Raw genomic sequence first — 14985 nt, 5'->3', positions numbered from 1 at the left:
AGTGGTCCGTAGTGTAGTGGTGAGCCGTAGTGCAGTGGGGAGCGCAATGCGCCACGAACACTGTGTTACCAAAGTTTGATTCCCGCTCACGACCAATAACAGACCCTGAACCTCACCTAGGTCGACTCAGCCTCAAATGAGTACCTGGTGCGGTGCGCAAACATTGACACTAGGGCGACAAAGGCAGCCGGGCGTGATGCTGGCCACCCACCCCCTCGTGTGCCGTGTCAGCCTTCACAGGTGCTCCTCGCTAACAGCACTTGCCCCAGCAGTCTGTTAAAGGCTACACGGGGGATCTTTAGCTTTGCTGCCTGCGGTGTAAACGCGCAGCCTCGTATCTGTTAACCCGTGGTGATCACCGCATATATTCGACGAGTCGAGAAGATGCCAGTAAAATAACATTTAAAACCACCCGACTACAAACATCTGTGGACAATGACATGGGCTCAGCACACGTGGAATGGGAATGAAACCGATAAACGTTGTTAAGGGGCAACGCGACTGAATTTGAATGTTTTTTTAAATCCTTTATATTAAGTTCGCTTGCTTGCTTACGACCGTGCAAACCTTTCGGTCGTTTTTTAACCCACTTCCCGTGATCCAATCGAGCTGACATTTTGCACACAGGCTCGTTGTGCGAGACAATTAATGTTCGTGAAATTTTTTTTCCAAAATTTTACACTGTTTAGGGAAAACAAATTAAATATTTAATTACCAATTGTTTAATACTGGCAGACAATCATCTGACCCATAGGTGGCAGCCATCTCAAGCCAGAGGCCGAGAGGACTCTAGCCGCCACGCATATAAAGGATTTAGAGTGAAAAACTTTGTTTTTACGGGTTATACTTATTTTCCGATTGAAACACTCAGACTCTGCCTTCTCGACAGACCTGTTCTCCACCTGAAGACGGCTGCTTGCGTTGTGGCCGAAACGTGAGAATTATTTTATTATGTTTTATTTTTATTATTTTATTATTTTTCTTCTACGTGACTTTACCAAAAGAACCAAGAAGATGAATCCCTGCAGTCACGAAAGCTTTAAATCGAAACTTTAAATCGAAACTCGACGGGGTCTTTACGATGGGAGACCGCATGTCTACGTCACTTCAGGGTCAACCAAGCGTCGGGTCACGTGTTCAGAGAACACGTCTGCACCCGCAGACAACGTAGGCCCTGTTCTCACGTGCATATAATAATAAAAAAACACGAGAAATTCCAGCACTCCCTTTTGCAATACGGTATATTTACACAAAAACGTGTTTTTAATAATATATAGGCACGCAATCTTCTCTGCATTAATACAAAAACAACACGATGCATGTACATTCATTACAGGCGACAGATGTACTATTTTACACAGTGACATATAAACACGTTAACACGTTCAACACAATAATTATAATAATAATGATATCCTGGTAATCTACTGCCCGATCGTATTGTTTATAATACAAGATGACGCGCGTCGGTTAATGATGAATTGGCCCTGTGCAAATGTTTAGTTTACTCTCCACGATGAATGCACATTTACTTCGAGGTGTAATACATCCTTATGAAATAAATTACGACGCAATTGACAAGGTTACCATCCGAAAAGCCAGAAACCCGCGTGGCGTATGCAATTAGTCACCTACAAATGTTTTGACGTTTAAATTCGGAGTGATACAGACCGTTGGCCACATTATTTACGACGCCACCTATCGGCTGATTCTGTGCCGAGTGGCCACCCGGCTTGGAGGTTACAGAGACATCTCGCTCAAACCGAGGTTCGAATCCCAGTTTCGAGTGCTCAAACTGCGATTGAAACGGGTAACATTCCTAAGCCAGCAGCGCTCAGATCCTGAATTCAAATCCTCGTTTCAGGTGCTCAAATTGCGATGTAACCGGCTTCTTAAATGAAGAAAGTCCATCGTCTCAGTCTGTTCACCAGTGGCGACATCTCAACAACCTCGCCTGGTATGCAGGAGGTCGTGGGTTTGATCCCGACGCTGACGCCTGCTGCTGTAAATTTGGAGTTTGCGTGATCTCCCCGTGGTCGCTTGGGTTTTTCCCCTCCACATTTAGAATAAACGCCACGCGTTTAGAGCGTTTGGGCTGTACATTTCCACGCGATAAGCCACTTCGCGTTGAGCTATCATTTGTGATAGCAAAAGAGCTGTAGAGCTCAGTGGGTTTTACCTGGTAAAATAGAAGAAAAAAATGGTTTAGTTTTAGAAAAGTTAAAACTTCATGTTAAATTCGAGGTTTAACTTAATTCAGCCAAACACCAGCTATGAGAATTGTTCAACATTTATAGGTTATACTGCCATGCAGTGCATGTGAGGATGCAATTTCCCTTGTGGTTTTCAACTCGTTCACGGAAGTTCAGCCAGCTTAAAAAAAAAACTGCAATAGGCATTTAATTTGTAACACATGCATCGTAACAACTATACAAACTGAACGTGTAATTGAAAAACATTTTTTATATATAAGCAGCATATAAAAAGGATTTTTTTAAAAGTACATCAGAAGAGGAAAGGAATAAATAATTTAAAAACTAACGGTCAGGGGATATTGGGGAAAACGGTCCTGTTTGGGAGTGACCGTGCCAAAACATGCTTGCAGACTCCAAACGTTGCATACACGTTTGCATAACTGCGCTCTGCATTGTTGTAGATTCACAAAAACATCACCTGAACTGCTTCTTGTGTTCAGTTTGTTGTCCTTCCCCGGCACCTCCGATTAGCACGGTTGGCTACGTACGGTGCGAAAGAAGTTCAACGTACTGCACGTGCAATGGTATGACAAGTGGCATAGCTGTTGAGTGTACAGGTGGTGCAACTGCGTTTGGGCCCAAGGGCCAGAGGTGGTGGTGGGGGGCGGCTGCAAGCTGTGGGCTACAATTAGAGGGGGTGGGGGGGTGGGGGGGGGCCCATACGGACCAAACTACACCACTAGGCTATGCCACTTGGGGGTTCAAGTGTACTTTACTTTCCTTTCCTTCACCAAGCTGAGAACTCAAAGGGGCAGCATCAGCCTGCCAGTAAGGAGACGATCACGACGATGATAATCCCCAACGGATTACATTTCACGGCGTCAATTTCGAATTTGGCAAAGTTTGGTAAAGGAGTGCGTATGGAAAAGATAAAAAAAACCCAAACCCGCTTCGTTCAACGACGATCCTGCATTTGCGTGCCAGGTAAGAAAACAGGAACTAGCCCGACAATTCGGGCAACGGTCCCTTTGAAGGCGTCGTCAACGACTGAACGTGGGCGAGTTCGTCGACTGACGATCATCCGGAGCGTGCGGTGTGTGGGAGAGCGGCGAGGGCTGACCCCGGACAACGTATAACATCACGGATGATGCCGAACGCACGCTCGAAAATAATTCGGCAACGGAACGAGCCGTCTCGCCGCGTGGGAGGAGGGCCACGATGCGGCCAGCTGCCTTGCGCCCAAATCGTTTTCTTCAGCGCGCCGACATCGGCCGACTTGCCCACGTGTTTTGCGTTCCCCGTCGGCATGGAGTTGCTGACCCCCTGGACGAGTGCGGAGCGGCGAACGATACGGAGAGAGAGGGCGCTCATGCGCAGAGATAGTCAACATTCATAATTCTAGATTTGAAGCTTTCGTGACTGCAAGGATTCATATTGTTGGGTTTTTTTGGTAAAGTCACGTAGGTAAAAAAATTAAATTAAAATTAATAAAAGTAAAATAAAATAAAAATCACGACGTTTCGGAGGCAACACAAGCTTCCGTCTTCAGGTGGAACCGTCACAGCACGCTTGCTGTATCAAGTAAATGTTATTTTATTTTACTTGAATGAATTTAAATTAAAACATTTTACCTACGTGACTTTACCGAATAAACCCAAGAATAATAACATTCATAATAGAGTTGTTTTGGGTTAGATCGCGTAAATACATAAAACCTGTCTCCACCCGACACAGCCAACTAGTAAGGTTTGGCACGTGAACAGAGCGTGGCCAATTCGTCACTAGTACAGCACACCGGTGTGTTGGAGAGCCATGCCACAACATTTACAATCCGAGTACGACGTTTCGCCAGCAATTACAACTAGCTTCATCAGGCAACAGCCAGATTTGTGGAGAAATCCTCCCGTTTCATTTTAACGGCACATTTATATATTTAAGCGATCTAACCCCCCCAAAAAAACCCTGCATTATGGATGATATTGGTCGCGACAGCCTTCTACGCGTTAAACTGAAAGTCAACTTTTGGGTTACCTGTAATTGTTATTTTGGTGATTGCATGCCACTGTCAATGCAGTCCTCCCCCTTCCTCCACTTCGTGTCATGATTTACTTGTGGCAGACAGAGAGGGCACTGCTCGTATTTTAGTTACGAGCAGACCACAATTCCTGGGAAGCGTCGGGGTTTCTGCATGGACGTTGGGACCCATTCTCAGCCTAGGCTGGTGGTGTAAGCGATGTGTCGGGACACGAGTGCACCTAGCCTGGCACAGGTGCCGTTGTGACGTCACCGCCACTTAGTGGCGAACGGTTGTTGTTGTTTGTTGTTTGTAGGGATACGTGTACAATCATTACCCGTATGCGCGACGCGTGCATAATCAACTGGCTCATGTACAGGACGCAACACCACGGACAGAGAGAGAGAGAGAGAGGCAGAGAGGGCGCAAGACTCACGACCGTGACAAAATGAGAAAGTAAAACGCGTATGAAGACGTAAAAGTATATAAAAGTAGTTTTTTTTACAAACACTGACGTTGCAAAAATAGTAAAAAAACAAACGGTACTGAAACAACAACAATGACATTATTAATAATAATAAATTGCAACTTAAGGCTACATATTGTGAAATAAATATTGCAACACAAGGTCAAAACATTTTTTTTTCTTTGTGAGCAGTGGCACCACCAACCTCGTAAGGAGGGAGGGGAGCGGGGCGGGGGAGCGGGGGGGGCGGGAGAGGGGGTACAAGCGGGGGGGTGAGCGGGGGAGGTGAGTGGGGGGGTGAGCGGGGGAGGGGGGAGGTGAGCGGGGGGGGGGGGTGAGCGGGGGGTTTAATGCTCCAAGATCCATCGCGCAGCAACACATTTACACTTCTTGTTGAATTTATGTTTTCGTGTGGTGGACGAGAGACGCTCCTCAATGCCCTGGAAGGGAGGAGGAGGACTGGGAGACTGGGGGATTCGTTGTGGTGGGGGTGGTGATCGTTGTGGTGGGGGTGGTGATCGTTGTGGTGGTGGGGGTGGTGATCGCTGCACAACAACAATGACTCTGTCTGGGCTTGGATATGAGACAACAGCTCTCGGTCCAAATCAGCGCAGCTCCCGCTCAGGGGGCGATCGTCGTTGGCAAGCTGAGACGACGGGCCAAAGCAAGTAGCGTCGGCATCAACGAGAGGTTGAGTGGTTGTTGGCACGTGTGGCCTGATTAGCACGGTTGGCCACGTACGGTGTGAAAGAAGTTCAACATGCGCACGTGGGAAGGCAACGCTAAAGAGAAAGGGGGGGGGGGGGGGGGGGAGGACTGCAGGAGATGACGCGGCTGGTGGCGGTGTTACTCCGGAGATGACGATGGGTCAAAGGCGGTGGGGGGAGAGAAGAGCGTGGAGATGGAACCCGACTCGGCGAGGAAACTTGGGAAAAAAGTACAAAATTGTTTGTTTATTTATTTATATATATATTTTTTTTAAAAATAACCATTTCCTAATTGTAGTGCTCCGTGCAGCGTTTTCTCGCTCTCGTAGCGAGAGGGAACGACTCGATATGCGCCAGGAGGACCCGCGGACGAGCGGGAAGGCAGCCACCCTGTTGAGCCGGCGCCAACGACCTGCCAAAGCTCTGCGTTCCTCTGCATATGAAGGTGCTATTGGCCAACTAGCGAGTGTTTGCATTTGAAAGGAAACTCGAGCACCCGGGGAAAACATCGCGCGTGTGCGAAGCGCAAACCCTCGACCCCTGACAGACGGAACAGGTCGGGTCTGCATCTCCCGCACCGCCTTCTCCCGGCAAGTCACGGCGTGCAGCGTGGTGGACGCCCGCGGGAAGGGTGTCTCGCAACAGGTGCGTTATCCACCAAACCCTCCCTGCCTCCACAGGGCCGGGCGACGAGCGTGTGCCGCCGCCGCCACCGCCGGGCTAAATAATTGCTAAAACTATTATTGATTGTTAAACATATTTAGTTGCACAAATCTGGGCAAATCTGATCGTTGAACTCGCGAATGGGTGGCTGGGATGAATCGGAACACTGAGGGTCACGTGAGTGCCCAAGAAGTTGTGTGCTGTGTCGACCAATCGTTGTCCATAGGACGCACTTTTATACAAACTCTGACTCTCCGCTGGCTGGACACAAAGTCCGTCGCTCACTGCCAATGTCGCGCCGAGTTGACGAGAGTTGCTCGGAGCAAAACGAGTCGCTGGTGCCGGCCGCGATTGCCCTCGACGATTGTCCTGGCGCGTTGTCACGGCCACAGACGGACCCCCACGTCCGACTGTAGAGTTGTAACATCACGACAGGTTGTTTTTGGGGGGGGCTCGGCCACGATAACAGGCCAAGTAAATGTTATGCTTTGAAAACCAAAAAAACGGAGGTCAAAAAGTCTTCAAGGGAATTACATTTTTGGGCAAAAAAAAAATCAAGGGAAGATTGCTATAACCGTAACCGAACTGACTTTTGAGATGTATACCAAATGACGTGGAATAACAGTGAGAAAGTCAGAGATGGAGAGAGAGAGAGCTTGGAAGAGTTTGGCTAAAGGAAGCCATCGCTGGGCAAAGGGGGAAGCAGGGAGGTGGATCCTGCGACGGGGCCGTTACTGCAACAGCTTTCGTTACCCACAACCGAGAAATATTCACAACCCTCGCGATCCACCGCAAGCGCTTTACACGAAACATTTCTGCGCACGCGAATGTTGGCGAAAGGCCCCGGCGATGTACAACATCGTGCGTCTTTTGTCCGTGTTGGAAACTTCTCGGCGTGGACTCACTTCACGCGAAAACAAATCCCGCGGCAGACCGAGCGGGCTGCTTCAGCCGCCCGTTTGAGCTTTTTCTTCTTCTTCTCTTCCGCAGTTTTAATCCACCAGGAACTCTCCCACTCGCCACCAACCATCGCTCGTCCCTCCGTGCACCCGCCCCCCCGCAGGCGCAGAGCCACAAAGTTCTACCCCACATCCCCCGCCACCCGCGGCGCACGTGACGACGGCCGCTAGCGCCGGCTCGCTCCGTCTGGAAGCCGCGACCCACCTGCCCCATCCCTCTTGAACGGCGGCATTGGCTTTTCGCGGGGCCGCTCCAAAAACAAAAGAACGGCGGAGCCCAATTGTCAGGGCCCGGATCGCGATGTCACCGGGGACGAGGGGGATTAGGTTCATGGGGGGGGTCGTTCGAGGTCGTCGGGGAGAGGAGGGGGGGGGGGTCGACTGCTATTTTTTTCCAGGTTCGTGGTTCAAAAACACCGAACTCACCCCCCTCCCCTTCTCCTTCCGTCCATCGTCGTTCCGCCGGCGGACTTGCGAGGCCGCGCACCACTCGCTTTGTGAATCGTTCGTTGGTGCCGCGGGGCCTCGTCTGTCTCAGTGGGAGCGGCCGCGGGGGGGGGGGGGGCTTTGTGCCCCCCGCGTCGTCCCACCGCCCTCGGCCGGGCTCCGTTCAGATCTTGATGTCCTGCGACTCGGACATTTTGTAGAGCGTCTTTTTGACGCGCAGCGCGGTGAGACGCGACGCCGGGTTGTGCGCCCAGCACTCGGACATCAGCTTGGCCATTGAGCGCAGGCACTGGAGGGCACGTGCACACAGAGACACACACAGAGACACACACACACACGCGTGCGTGAGCAGGAATGCGTGCGCACGCACACACATGCATCCACACGCGCACACAAGCACTAAGAGGCACGTATCCACGCGTATTCGCAGACACACGAACGTACACACACCACACACGTAACAGGAGTCTGCCGACCCCCCCCCCCCCCCACTGGTTCTAACCCCCCCCCCACCACTGGTTCTAGCCCACCCCCCCCGTGTCTTCCAACCGTAACCACCGACTCGGTTTAATTGGAGGTTCCCGTAATTTGGCCACTCGCTGTGCGCTCTGCACCACATCAGCCGTGCTTGTTTTGGAATGCCATTTGTACATAATTGAGCCGTTTCACAGCGCCCGCTTTAGAAAGGCTCGGGCGATGTCTTGGATCTAGAGTAAACACAAATTTAAAACACTGTTCCAATTGACCAGATAAACACACAGCGGGCAGGCATGTGTGGCACATTTTTTGGTCGGAAGGCTGATCGTGTGTGTGTGGCTGTCTGTGTGTGTGTGCGTATGGCTGTCTGTGTGTGTGTGCGTGTGGCTGTCTGCGTGTGTGCGTGTGGCTGTCTGTGTGCGTGTGGCTGTCTGTGTGCATGTGGCTGTCTGTGTGTGTGCGTGGGGCCGTCTGTGTGTGTGTGCGTGTGGCTGTCTGTGTGTGTGCGTGTGGCCGTCTGTGTGTGTGGCTGTCTGTGTGTGTGCGTGTGGCCGTCTGTGTGTGTGGCTGTCTGTGTGTGTGCGTGGGGCCGTCTGTGTGTGTGCGTGTGGCCGTCTGTGTGCGTGCGTTTGGAGCTGTCTGTGTGTGTGTGCGTGTGGCTGTCTGTGTGTGTGCGTGTGGCCGTCTGTGTGTGTGTGCGTGTGGCCGTCTGTGTGGCTGTCTGTGTGTGTGCGTGGGGCCGTCTGTGTGTGTGCGTTTGGAGCTGTCTGTGTGTGTGCGTGTGGCTGTCTGTGTGTGTGCGTGTGGCCGTCTGTGTGTGTGTGCGTGTGGCTGTCTGTGTGTGTGCGTGTGGCCGTCTGTGTGTGGGTGCGTGTGGCCGTCTGTGTGTGTGCGTGTGGCTGTCTGTGTGTGTGCGTGTGGCTGTCTGTGTGTGTGCGTGGGGCCGTCTGTGTGTGTGGCTGTCTGTGTGTGTGCGTGTGGCCGTCTGTGTGTGTGCGTGTGGCCGTCTGTGTGTGTGCGTGTGGCCGTCTGTGTGTGTGTGTGCGTGTGGATGTCTGTGTGTGTGTGCGTGTGGACGTCTGTGTGTGTGTGTGGCTGTCTGTATGTGTGTGCGTATGGCCGTCTGTGTGCGTGTGGCTGTCTGTGTGTGTGCGTGTGGCTGTCTGTGTGTGTGCGTGTGGCTGTCTGTGTGTGTATGGCTGTCTGTGTGTGTGTGTGTGGCTGTGTGTGTGTGTATGGCTGTCTGTGTGTGTGTGTGGCTGTCTGTGTGTGTGCGTGTGGCCGTCTGTGTGTGTGATTGTCTGTGTGTGTGTGTGTGTGGCTGTCTGTGTGTGTGTGCGTGGGGCCATCTGTGTGTGTGTTTGGAGCTGTGTGTGTGTGTAGAGGAGGGATAGTGTAGCTGTTAATGCGCTGCGCTATGAACCCGGCGACCGAAGTTCGATTCCCGCTCACGGTCAACACCCGTGACAATTATCGGAATCGATCCTGGGCCTCCCCGAGGTTGACTCAGTCTCAAAGGAGTATATGGTGTGATGCGTAAGTGAGCGCATTAACAGCCGGGTAAGCGAGATAACAGGCGGGCGGGCGAGCGAGCGAGCGAGTCGGCGGGCGGGCGAGCGAGTCGACGGGCGAACGAGTCGATGGGCGAGCGAAGTCGACGGGCGAGCGAGTCGACGGGCGAGCGAGTCGGCGGGCGGGCGAGGTTGCTCACCTCGTCGGAGCTCCACCGGTTGGGGAAGGACGGCCGCAGGCGCTTGAGGCAGACGACCTCGCGCATGTCCTCGTACGAGGGGTCTGAGGGCACCGTGTCGTGGTACGGCACCTGGTACTCCTCCACGATGCCTGCGCACGCCGTGGCACCCTGGGCTCGTCAACAACGCGGGCGTAACGCGAGCGTGTTCACACGTGTGTGTGCGTGTGTGTGTGGAGCGATAGTGTAGCGGTTAGCGCGCTGCACTATGAACCTGGCGACCCGGGTTCGATTCCCGCTCATGGCTAACACCAGTGACGATTATCTGAACCGGTGCTGGGCCTCCCCTAGGTCGACTCAGCCTTAAATGAGTACCTGGTGCGGTGTGTAAACATCGCCACTGGGGAGACAAAGGCGGTCGGGCGTGGTGCTGGCCACCTACCCCCTCGTTCGTGTACCGTTCCGGCCTTCATAGGCGCTCGCTAACAGCACTTGCCCCTCCAGTCTGTTAAGGCTATACGGGGGATCTTTATCTTTGTATGTGTGCGTGCATGTGTGTGCGTGCATGAACCCTGGTGTTGGCTCACGGCCAACACCAGTGGCCATTATCTGAACCGGTCATGGGCGTTCCCTAGGTCGACTCAGCCTCAAATGAGTGCCTGGTGCGGTGTGTAAAAACATCGCCACTAGGGAGACAAAGGTGGTCAGGCATGGTGCTGGCCACCCACCCCCTCGTGTACTGTGCCGGCCTTCACAGGTGCTCACTAACAGCACTTGCCCCAACAGTCTATTGATGCTATACAGGGGATTGTTGTTTTTCTTTGTCTTTGTGCATGTACCCTATGCATACATGCATGCGTATGTGTGTGTGTAGAACCTAGCCACTCGAGTTCTATTCCCACTAATGGCCAACACCGGTGATGATTATCTGAAACGATTCTAGGCCTCCCATAGGTCGACTCAGCCTCAAATAAGTACTCGGGAGACAAAGGCGGCTGGGCATGGTGTTGGCCACCTACCCCCTCGTGTGCTGTGCCGGCCTTCGTAGGTGCTGCCCGTTATGAACACTTGCCCCAACAGTCTGTTCAGGCTATGGGGTGTGTGTGTGTACACGCGTGTGTGACGTCACCGCCACTTAGTGGCGAATGGCGGTTGTTGTTGTGTGTCTACATGCGTGTATGTGTACACCTGGGGAGCAGTAGAGTAGTGGTTAGTGCGCAGCGCTACGAACCCGGCAACCGAGTTCGATTCCCGCTCACGGCCAGCACCAGTGACGATCATCTGAACCGGTCCTGGACCTCCCCTAGGTCGACTCAGCCTCAAATGAGTACCCGGTGTGATGTATAAACATCGCCACTGGGGAGACAAAGGCGGTCGAGCGTGGTGCTGGCCACCCACCCCCTCGTGTACCGTTCCGGCCTTCATAGGTGCTCACTAACAGCACTTGCCCCTACAGTCTGTTACAGGCTATACGGGGGAACGTTGTTGTGTGTGTACACGCGTGTGTGTGTGCACGCGTGTGTGTGCAAGCATGTGTGTGTACACGCGCGTGTGTGTGTACACACGTGTGCGCGCTCGTACGCACCCCCCGAGATGCACCGGCGTGCGATCTCCCACAGGATGAGTCCGAAGCTGTACATGTCGGCCATGATGTACGACTGGAAGTGCTTGCGGTTAATGGTCTCGTCCAGGAGCTCGGGCGGCATGTAGCGCTTGGTGCCCACGCGCCCGCTCAGCGGGATGTCCACCTCGTTCGTGTCGCTGCGGGGGACGGACAGAAAGACGCGCCGTTACAGACGCGTGCGTTGGCGCCTCGCGATGCGATGGGGACGCGACGCGAACGGCGCTGGAGCGGAGAGGCCGTGCGGCTGTCGGGCACTCGCCCCGTCCAAACACGGATACGTCGAGCGAAAGGGGGCTTCGCTGAAAGTTTGGTTGGATCTCGTGCCGTACGCGAAGGCCGCTATGCCCCGCGTCGCGTGTGATGTCATCGCATCGTGCGATGACATCACACGCGACGCGACACGGCCAACAACAACAACAGCCGCCGTTCCCTACTAAGTGGCGGTGATGTCACCGCTGCGCTTGTGCCAACACCACACACTTACACGCACCAATCCGCCCCACACACACTGCACACACCACACACACACAGACCACACACATACACACAGGCCCCACACACACACACACTGCACACTCCACTCACACACCACACACACACAACACACACACACACGCCACACACACAGTACGTCCCACACACACACCACACACAACCCACACACAGGCCACACACACACACACACACTGCACACTCCACTCACACACCACACACACGCCACACACACGCCACACACACACACACCCCCCACACAGACCACACACACACACACAGGCCCCACACACACACACGGCCCACACGTACGCACCTCTAGCACACACATACACATGCCCCACATACACACACACCCCATACACGCACACACACACGCCACACACACAGACCCCACACCTGTTGAACTTGACCGCGAGGCCGAGGTCGGCGATGCAGCAGGTGCCGTTGCGCTTGACCAGCACGTTCTTGCTCTTGAGGTCTCGGTGGGCGATCGCCGGCTTGCCCTGCGTGCCGTGGATCTCTGTGTGCAGGTGGCACAGGCCGGCGGCCGCCGAGTAGGCGAGCCGGAGTACGGCGCGCGGGTCCAGCGTGGTGCACTTGAGGTAGTCGTAGAGGGAGCCGTTCTCGTGGTAGTCGGTGATGAGGAACAGCTGCGTCCACGAGCCCGTGCCCTTGATGTCGGCCGCGATGAAGCCTGCGGGAGCGAGACGTCAGCTCCGTCCGCCACGGTGTGCGCGGAGATGAACGCGGAAAACCGTAGTAGAGTTTTTCGCGCGCGCGAGAGGTCGCTTGACCCCCCCCCTCCTTACGCGTTCAGGGGATGTTCGCGAATCGGGCTGCGGTGTTCACGGGGATGCGTGTGCGAAGTGACGCAAAAGGGGAAGACGTAAATCGTTGGGCTCGCTGTGACGGTCGGTAATGAATGCCGATTGAGATTGTGAGCAGATTTCTGAATTATGGATTTATAATCGAAACAATTTTTTGTTTTACCAGGTAATGGCCCACTGACTTACGCAGCTCTTTTTCTGAAGCGACCTGGCCATCGCGAATAAAGGCTCAACAAAGTGGCTCGTGATCACGTGGCAATGTAAAGCAGCCACACACTCTGAACACGTTGATTCTAAACGTGGAGGGAAAATTCCACGCGAACAACGGGAGAGAGACAGAGACACTCCAAATGTACAGCAGGCGTCAACGTGGGCACGGGTGCAAGGAATTCAATGGTTGCCCCCTGTCCGGCCACTCTCCCCCCCCCTCTTAGCCTGGCGCCTGGGGGCCCTCCGTGTCCCTGGGCCCCGGTGCAGTTGCACCGCCTGCACACTCAAGACGGCGCACCGTCGCGGAACGCGGTGGGCCCGCCGATGCGTTTTGCTTTTGGTTACAAACACGCCCGGCGTGAGCCGTCGCACGCGCGCAGGTGCGCGTCACGCCCTCGGGCACGCGCACCGACACACGCGCGGGCAAAGCCAAAGGTCCCCCGAGTAGCCCCTAACGGGCGGTCGGGGCAAGCGCCGTTAAGCCTAGCGGTGACCGTGAGAGCCCCGACCGCGGCGCTCGCACGAGGGGGGTGGATTGGCCGTCGCCACCGTGCCCGGCCGCCTTCGTCTGATGCTCGTTTGAGGCCGAGTCGACCCCGGGAAGGCCCCAAGACCGGCTCAGATAATCGTCAGTGGCGTTGGTGGCTGTGAGCGGCACTCGATCCCGGGTGGCCGGGTTCGTAGCGCAGTGTAGCGCTAACCACTACGCCACCGCTCCCCCATGCACGCGCTTCATTCGCAGGTTATGTTTAATAGGATTGGATTGTGTTGACGGATCCCCTTGAGCTACATTGGAAGGTGGGAGGGGGGGGGGTGGTCCCTCTGTGAGTCTGTGAGTCTCTGTGTGAGTCTATGTGTCTCTCTGTGAGTCTGTGTCTCTGTGTGAGTCTATGTGTCTCTGTGTGAGTCTATGGGTCTCTGCGAGTCTGTGAGTCTCTGTGTGAGTCTATGCGTCTCTCTGTGAGTCTGTGTCTCTGTGTGAGTCTGTGTCTCTGTGTGAGTCTATGTGTGAGTCTGTGTGTCTCTGTGTGAGTCTATGGGTCTCTGTGCGAGTCTGTGAGTCTCTGTGTGAGTCTATGTGTCTCTGTGTGAGTCTGTTGGTCTCTGTGTGAGTCTATGAGTCTCTGTGTGAGTCTATGGGTCTCTGTGTGAGTCTATGGGTCTCTGTGTGAGTCTATGGGTCTCTGTGTGAGTCTATGGGTCTCTGTGTGAGTCTATGGGTCTCTGTGTGAGTCTATGGGTCTCTGTGTGAGTCTATGGGTCTCTGTGTGAGTCTATGGGTCTCTGTGTGAGTCTATGAGTCTTTGCCTTGTGCCCGGCGCAGCCAACTGCCGCGTGCCCCAACGCTCCCTCGGGATGACTGGGCCTGCCTCTCGCGAACTGCAACAACAAAAAACCGTCGCCACCGCCGCCGCCGCCGCCAGCGCCGCCAGCGAACTTGAGCCCGCTCCAAACACCTGCACGCCCCGCAGGCCCCGCGGGCCGCGCTGTCACCGAGTCGCCATCGCTCACTGTGCCACCTCCACTCGCTGCTGCTGCTGCTGCTCGCGGCTCTTTTAATAAAACGCTTCCTCAACACCCCCCCCCCCCCCCCACGCGTGTTCATTCCCATCGTCTCCAGCCCGCACACTCCCAAAGTCTCTCCTACACACACGCACACACGCACCCACGCACAGACACGCACGCACGCACTCCCACGCACACACTCCCACGCACACACGCACGTACACATGCACGCACACACGCGCACGCACGCAGTCGCACGCACGCACGAACTCCCACACACGCACTTCCACGCACGCACGAACTCCCACACACGCACGCACTCCCACACACGCACGCACTCCCACACACGCACACACACGCACACACGCACTCCCACACACGCACGCACTCCCACACGCACGCACTCCCACACACGCACTCCCACGCACGCACGCATTCTCACACACGCACGCACTCCCACGCACGCACGCATTCTCACACACGCACTCCCACACACGCACGCACTCCCACACACTCCCAAAGACTCTCCCACACTCCGACACACACTCCCACACACACACCTGCATACTCCCACAGTCTCTCCCACACACAAATACTTCCACAGTCTCTCCTACACACACACGCACACTCCCACACACACAAAGATCCCCCGTATAGCTTTAACAGACTGTCGGGGCAAGTGCTGTTAGCGAGCACCTGTGAAGG

At 54.5% G+C, this 14985-nt stretch overlaps 1 protein-coding gene across 1 annotated transcript in view; it reads right to left on the bottom strand.

Moving 5' to 3' along the window:
- Positions 1-5008: 5008 nt before the first annotated feature.
- BMPR1B (bone morphogenetic protein receptor type 1B) overlaps positions 5009-14985 on the bottom strand; it is a 95071-nt gene continuing 85094 nt past the window's right edge. Inside the window, exons 9-12 of the mRNA XM_061571135.1 lie at positions 12134-12431; positions 11204-11379; positions 9640-9770; positions 5009-7740 (exon numbers count right to left, since the gene is read on the bottom strand). Of these exons, the coding sequence (XP_061427119.1) occupies positions 7615-7740; positions 9640-9770; positions 11204-11379; positions 12134-12431 (731 nt within the window). The 3' untranslated portion in view covers positions 5009-7614. The remainder of the gene's footprint in view (positions 7741-9639; positions 9771-11203; positions 11380-12133; positions 12432-14985) is intronic.

This window comes from Lethenteron reissneri, chromosome 47 (assembly GCF_015708825.2).
Source record: "Lethenteron reissneri isolate LAM-NWPU_2019-01 chromosome 47, ASM1570882v1, whole genome shotgun sequence".
Classification (NCBI taxonomy): Eukaryota; Metazoa; Chordata; class Hyperoartia; order Petromyzontiformes; family Petromyzontidae; genus Lethenteron; species Lethenteron reissneri.
Note: the sequence above shows the minus strand (reverse complement) of the source record. Positions and strands in the feature narration are given on the sequence as shown.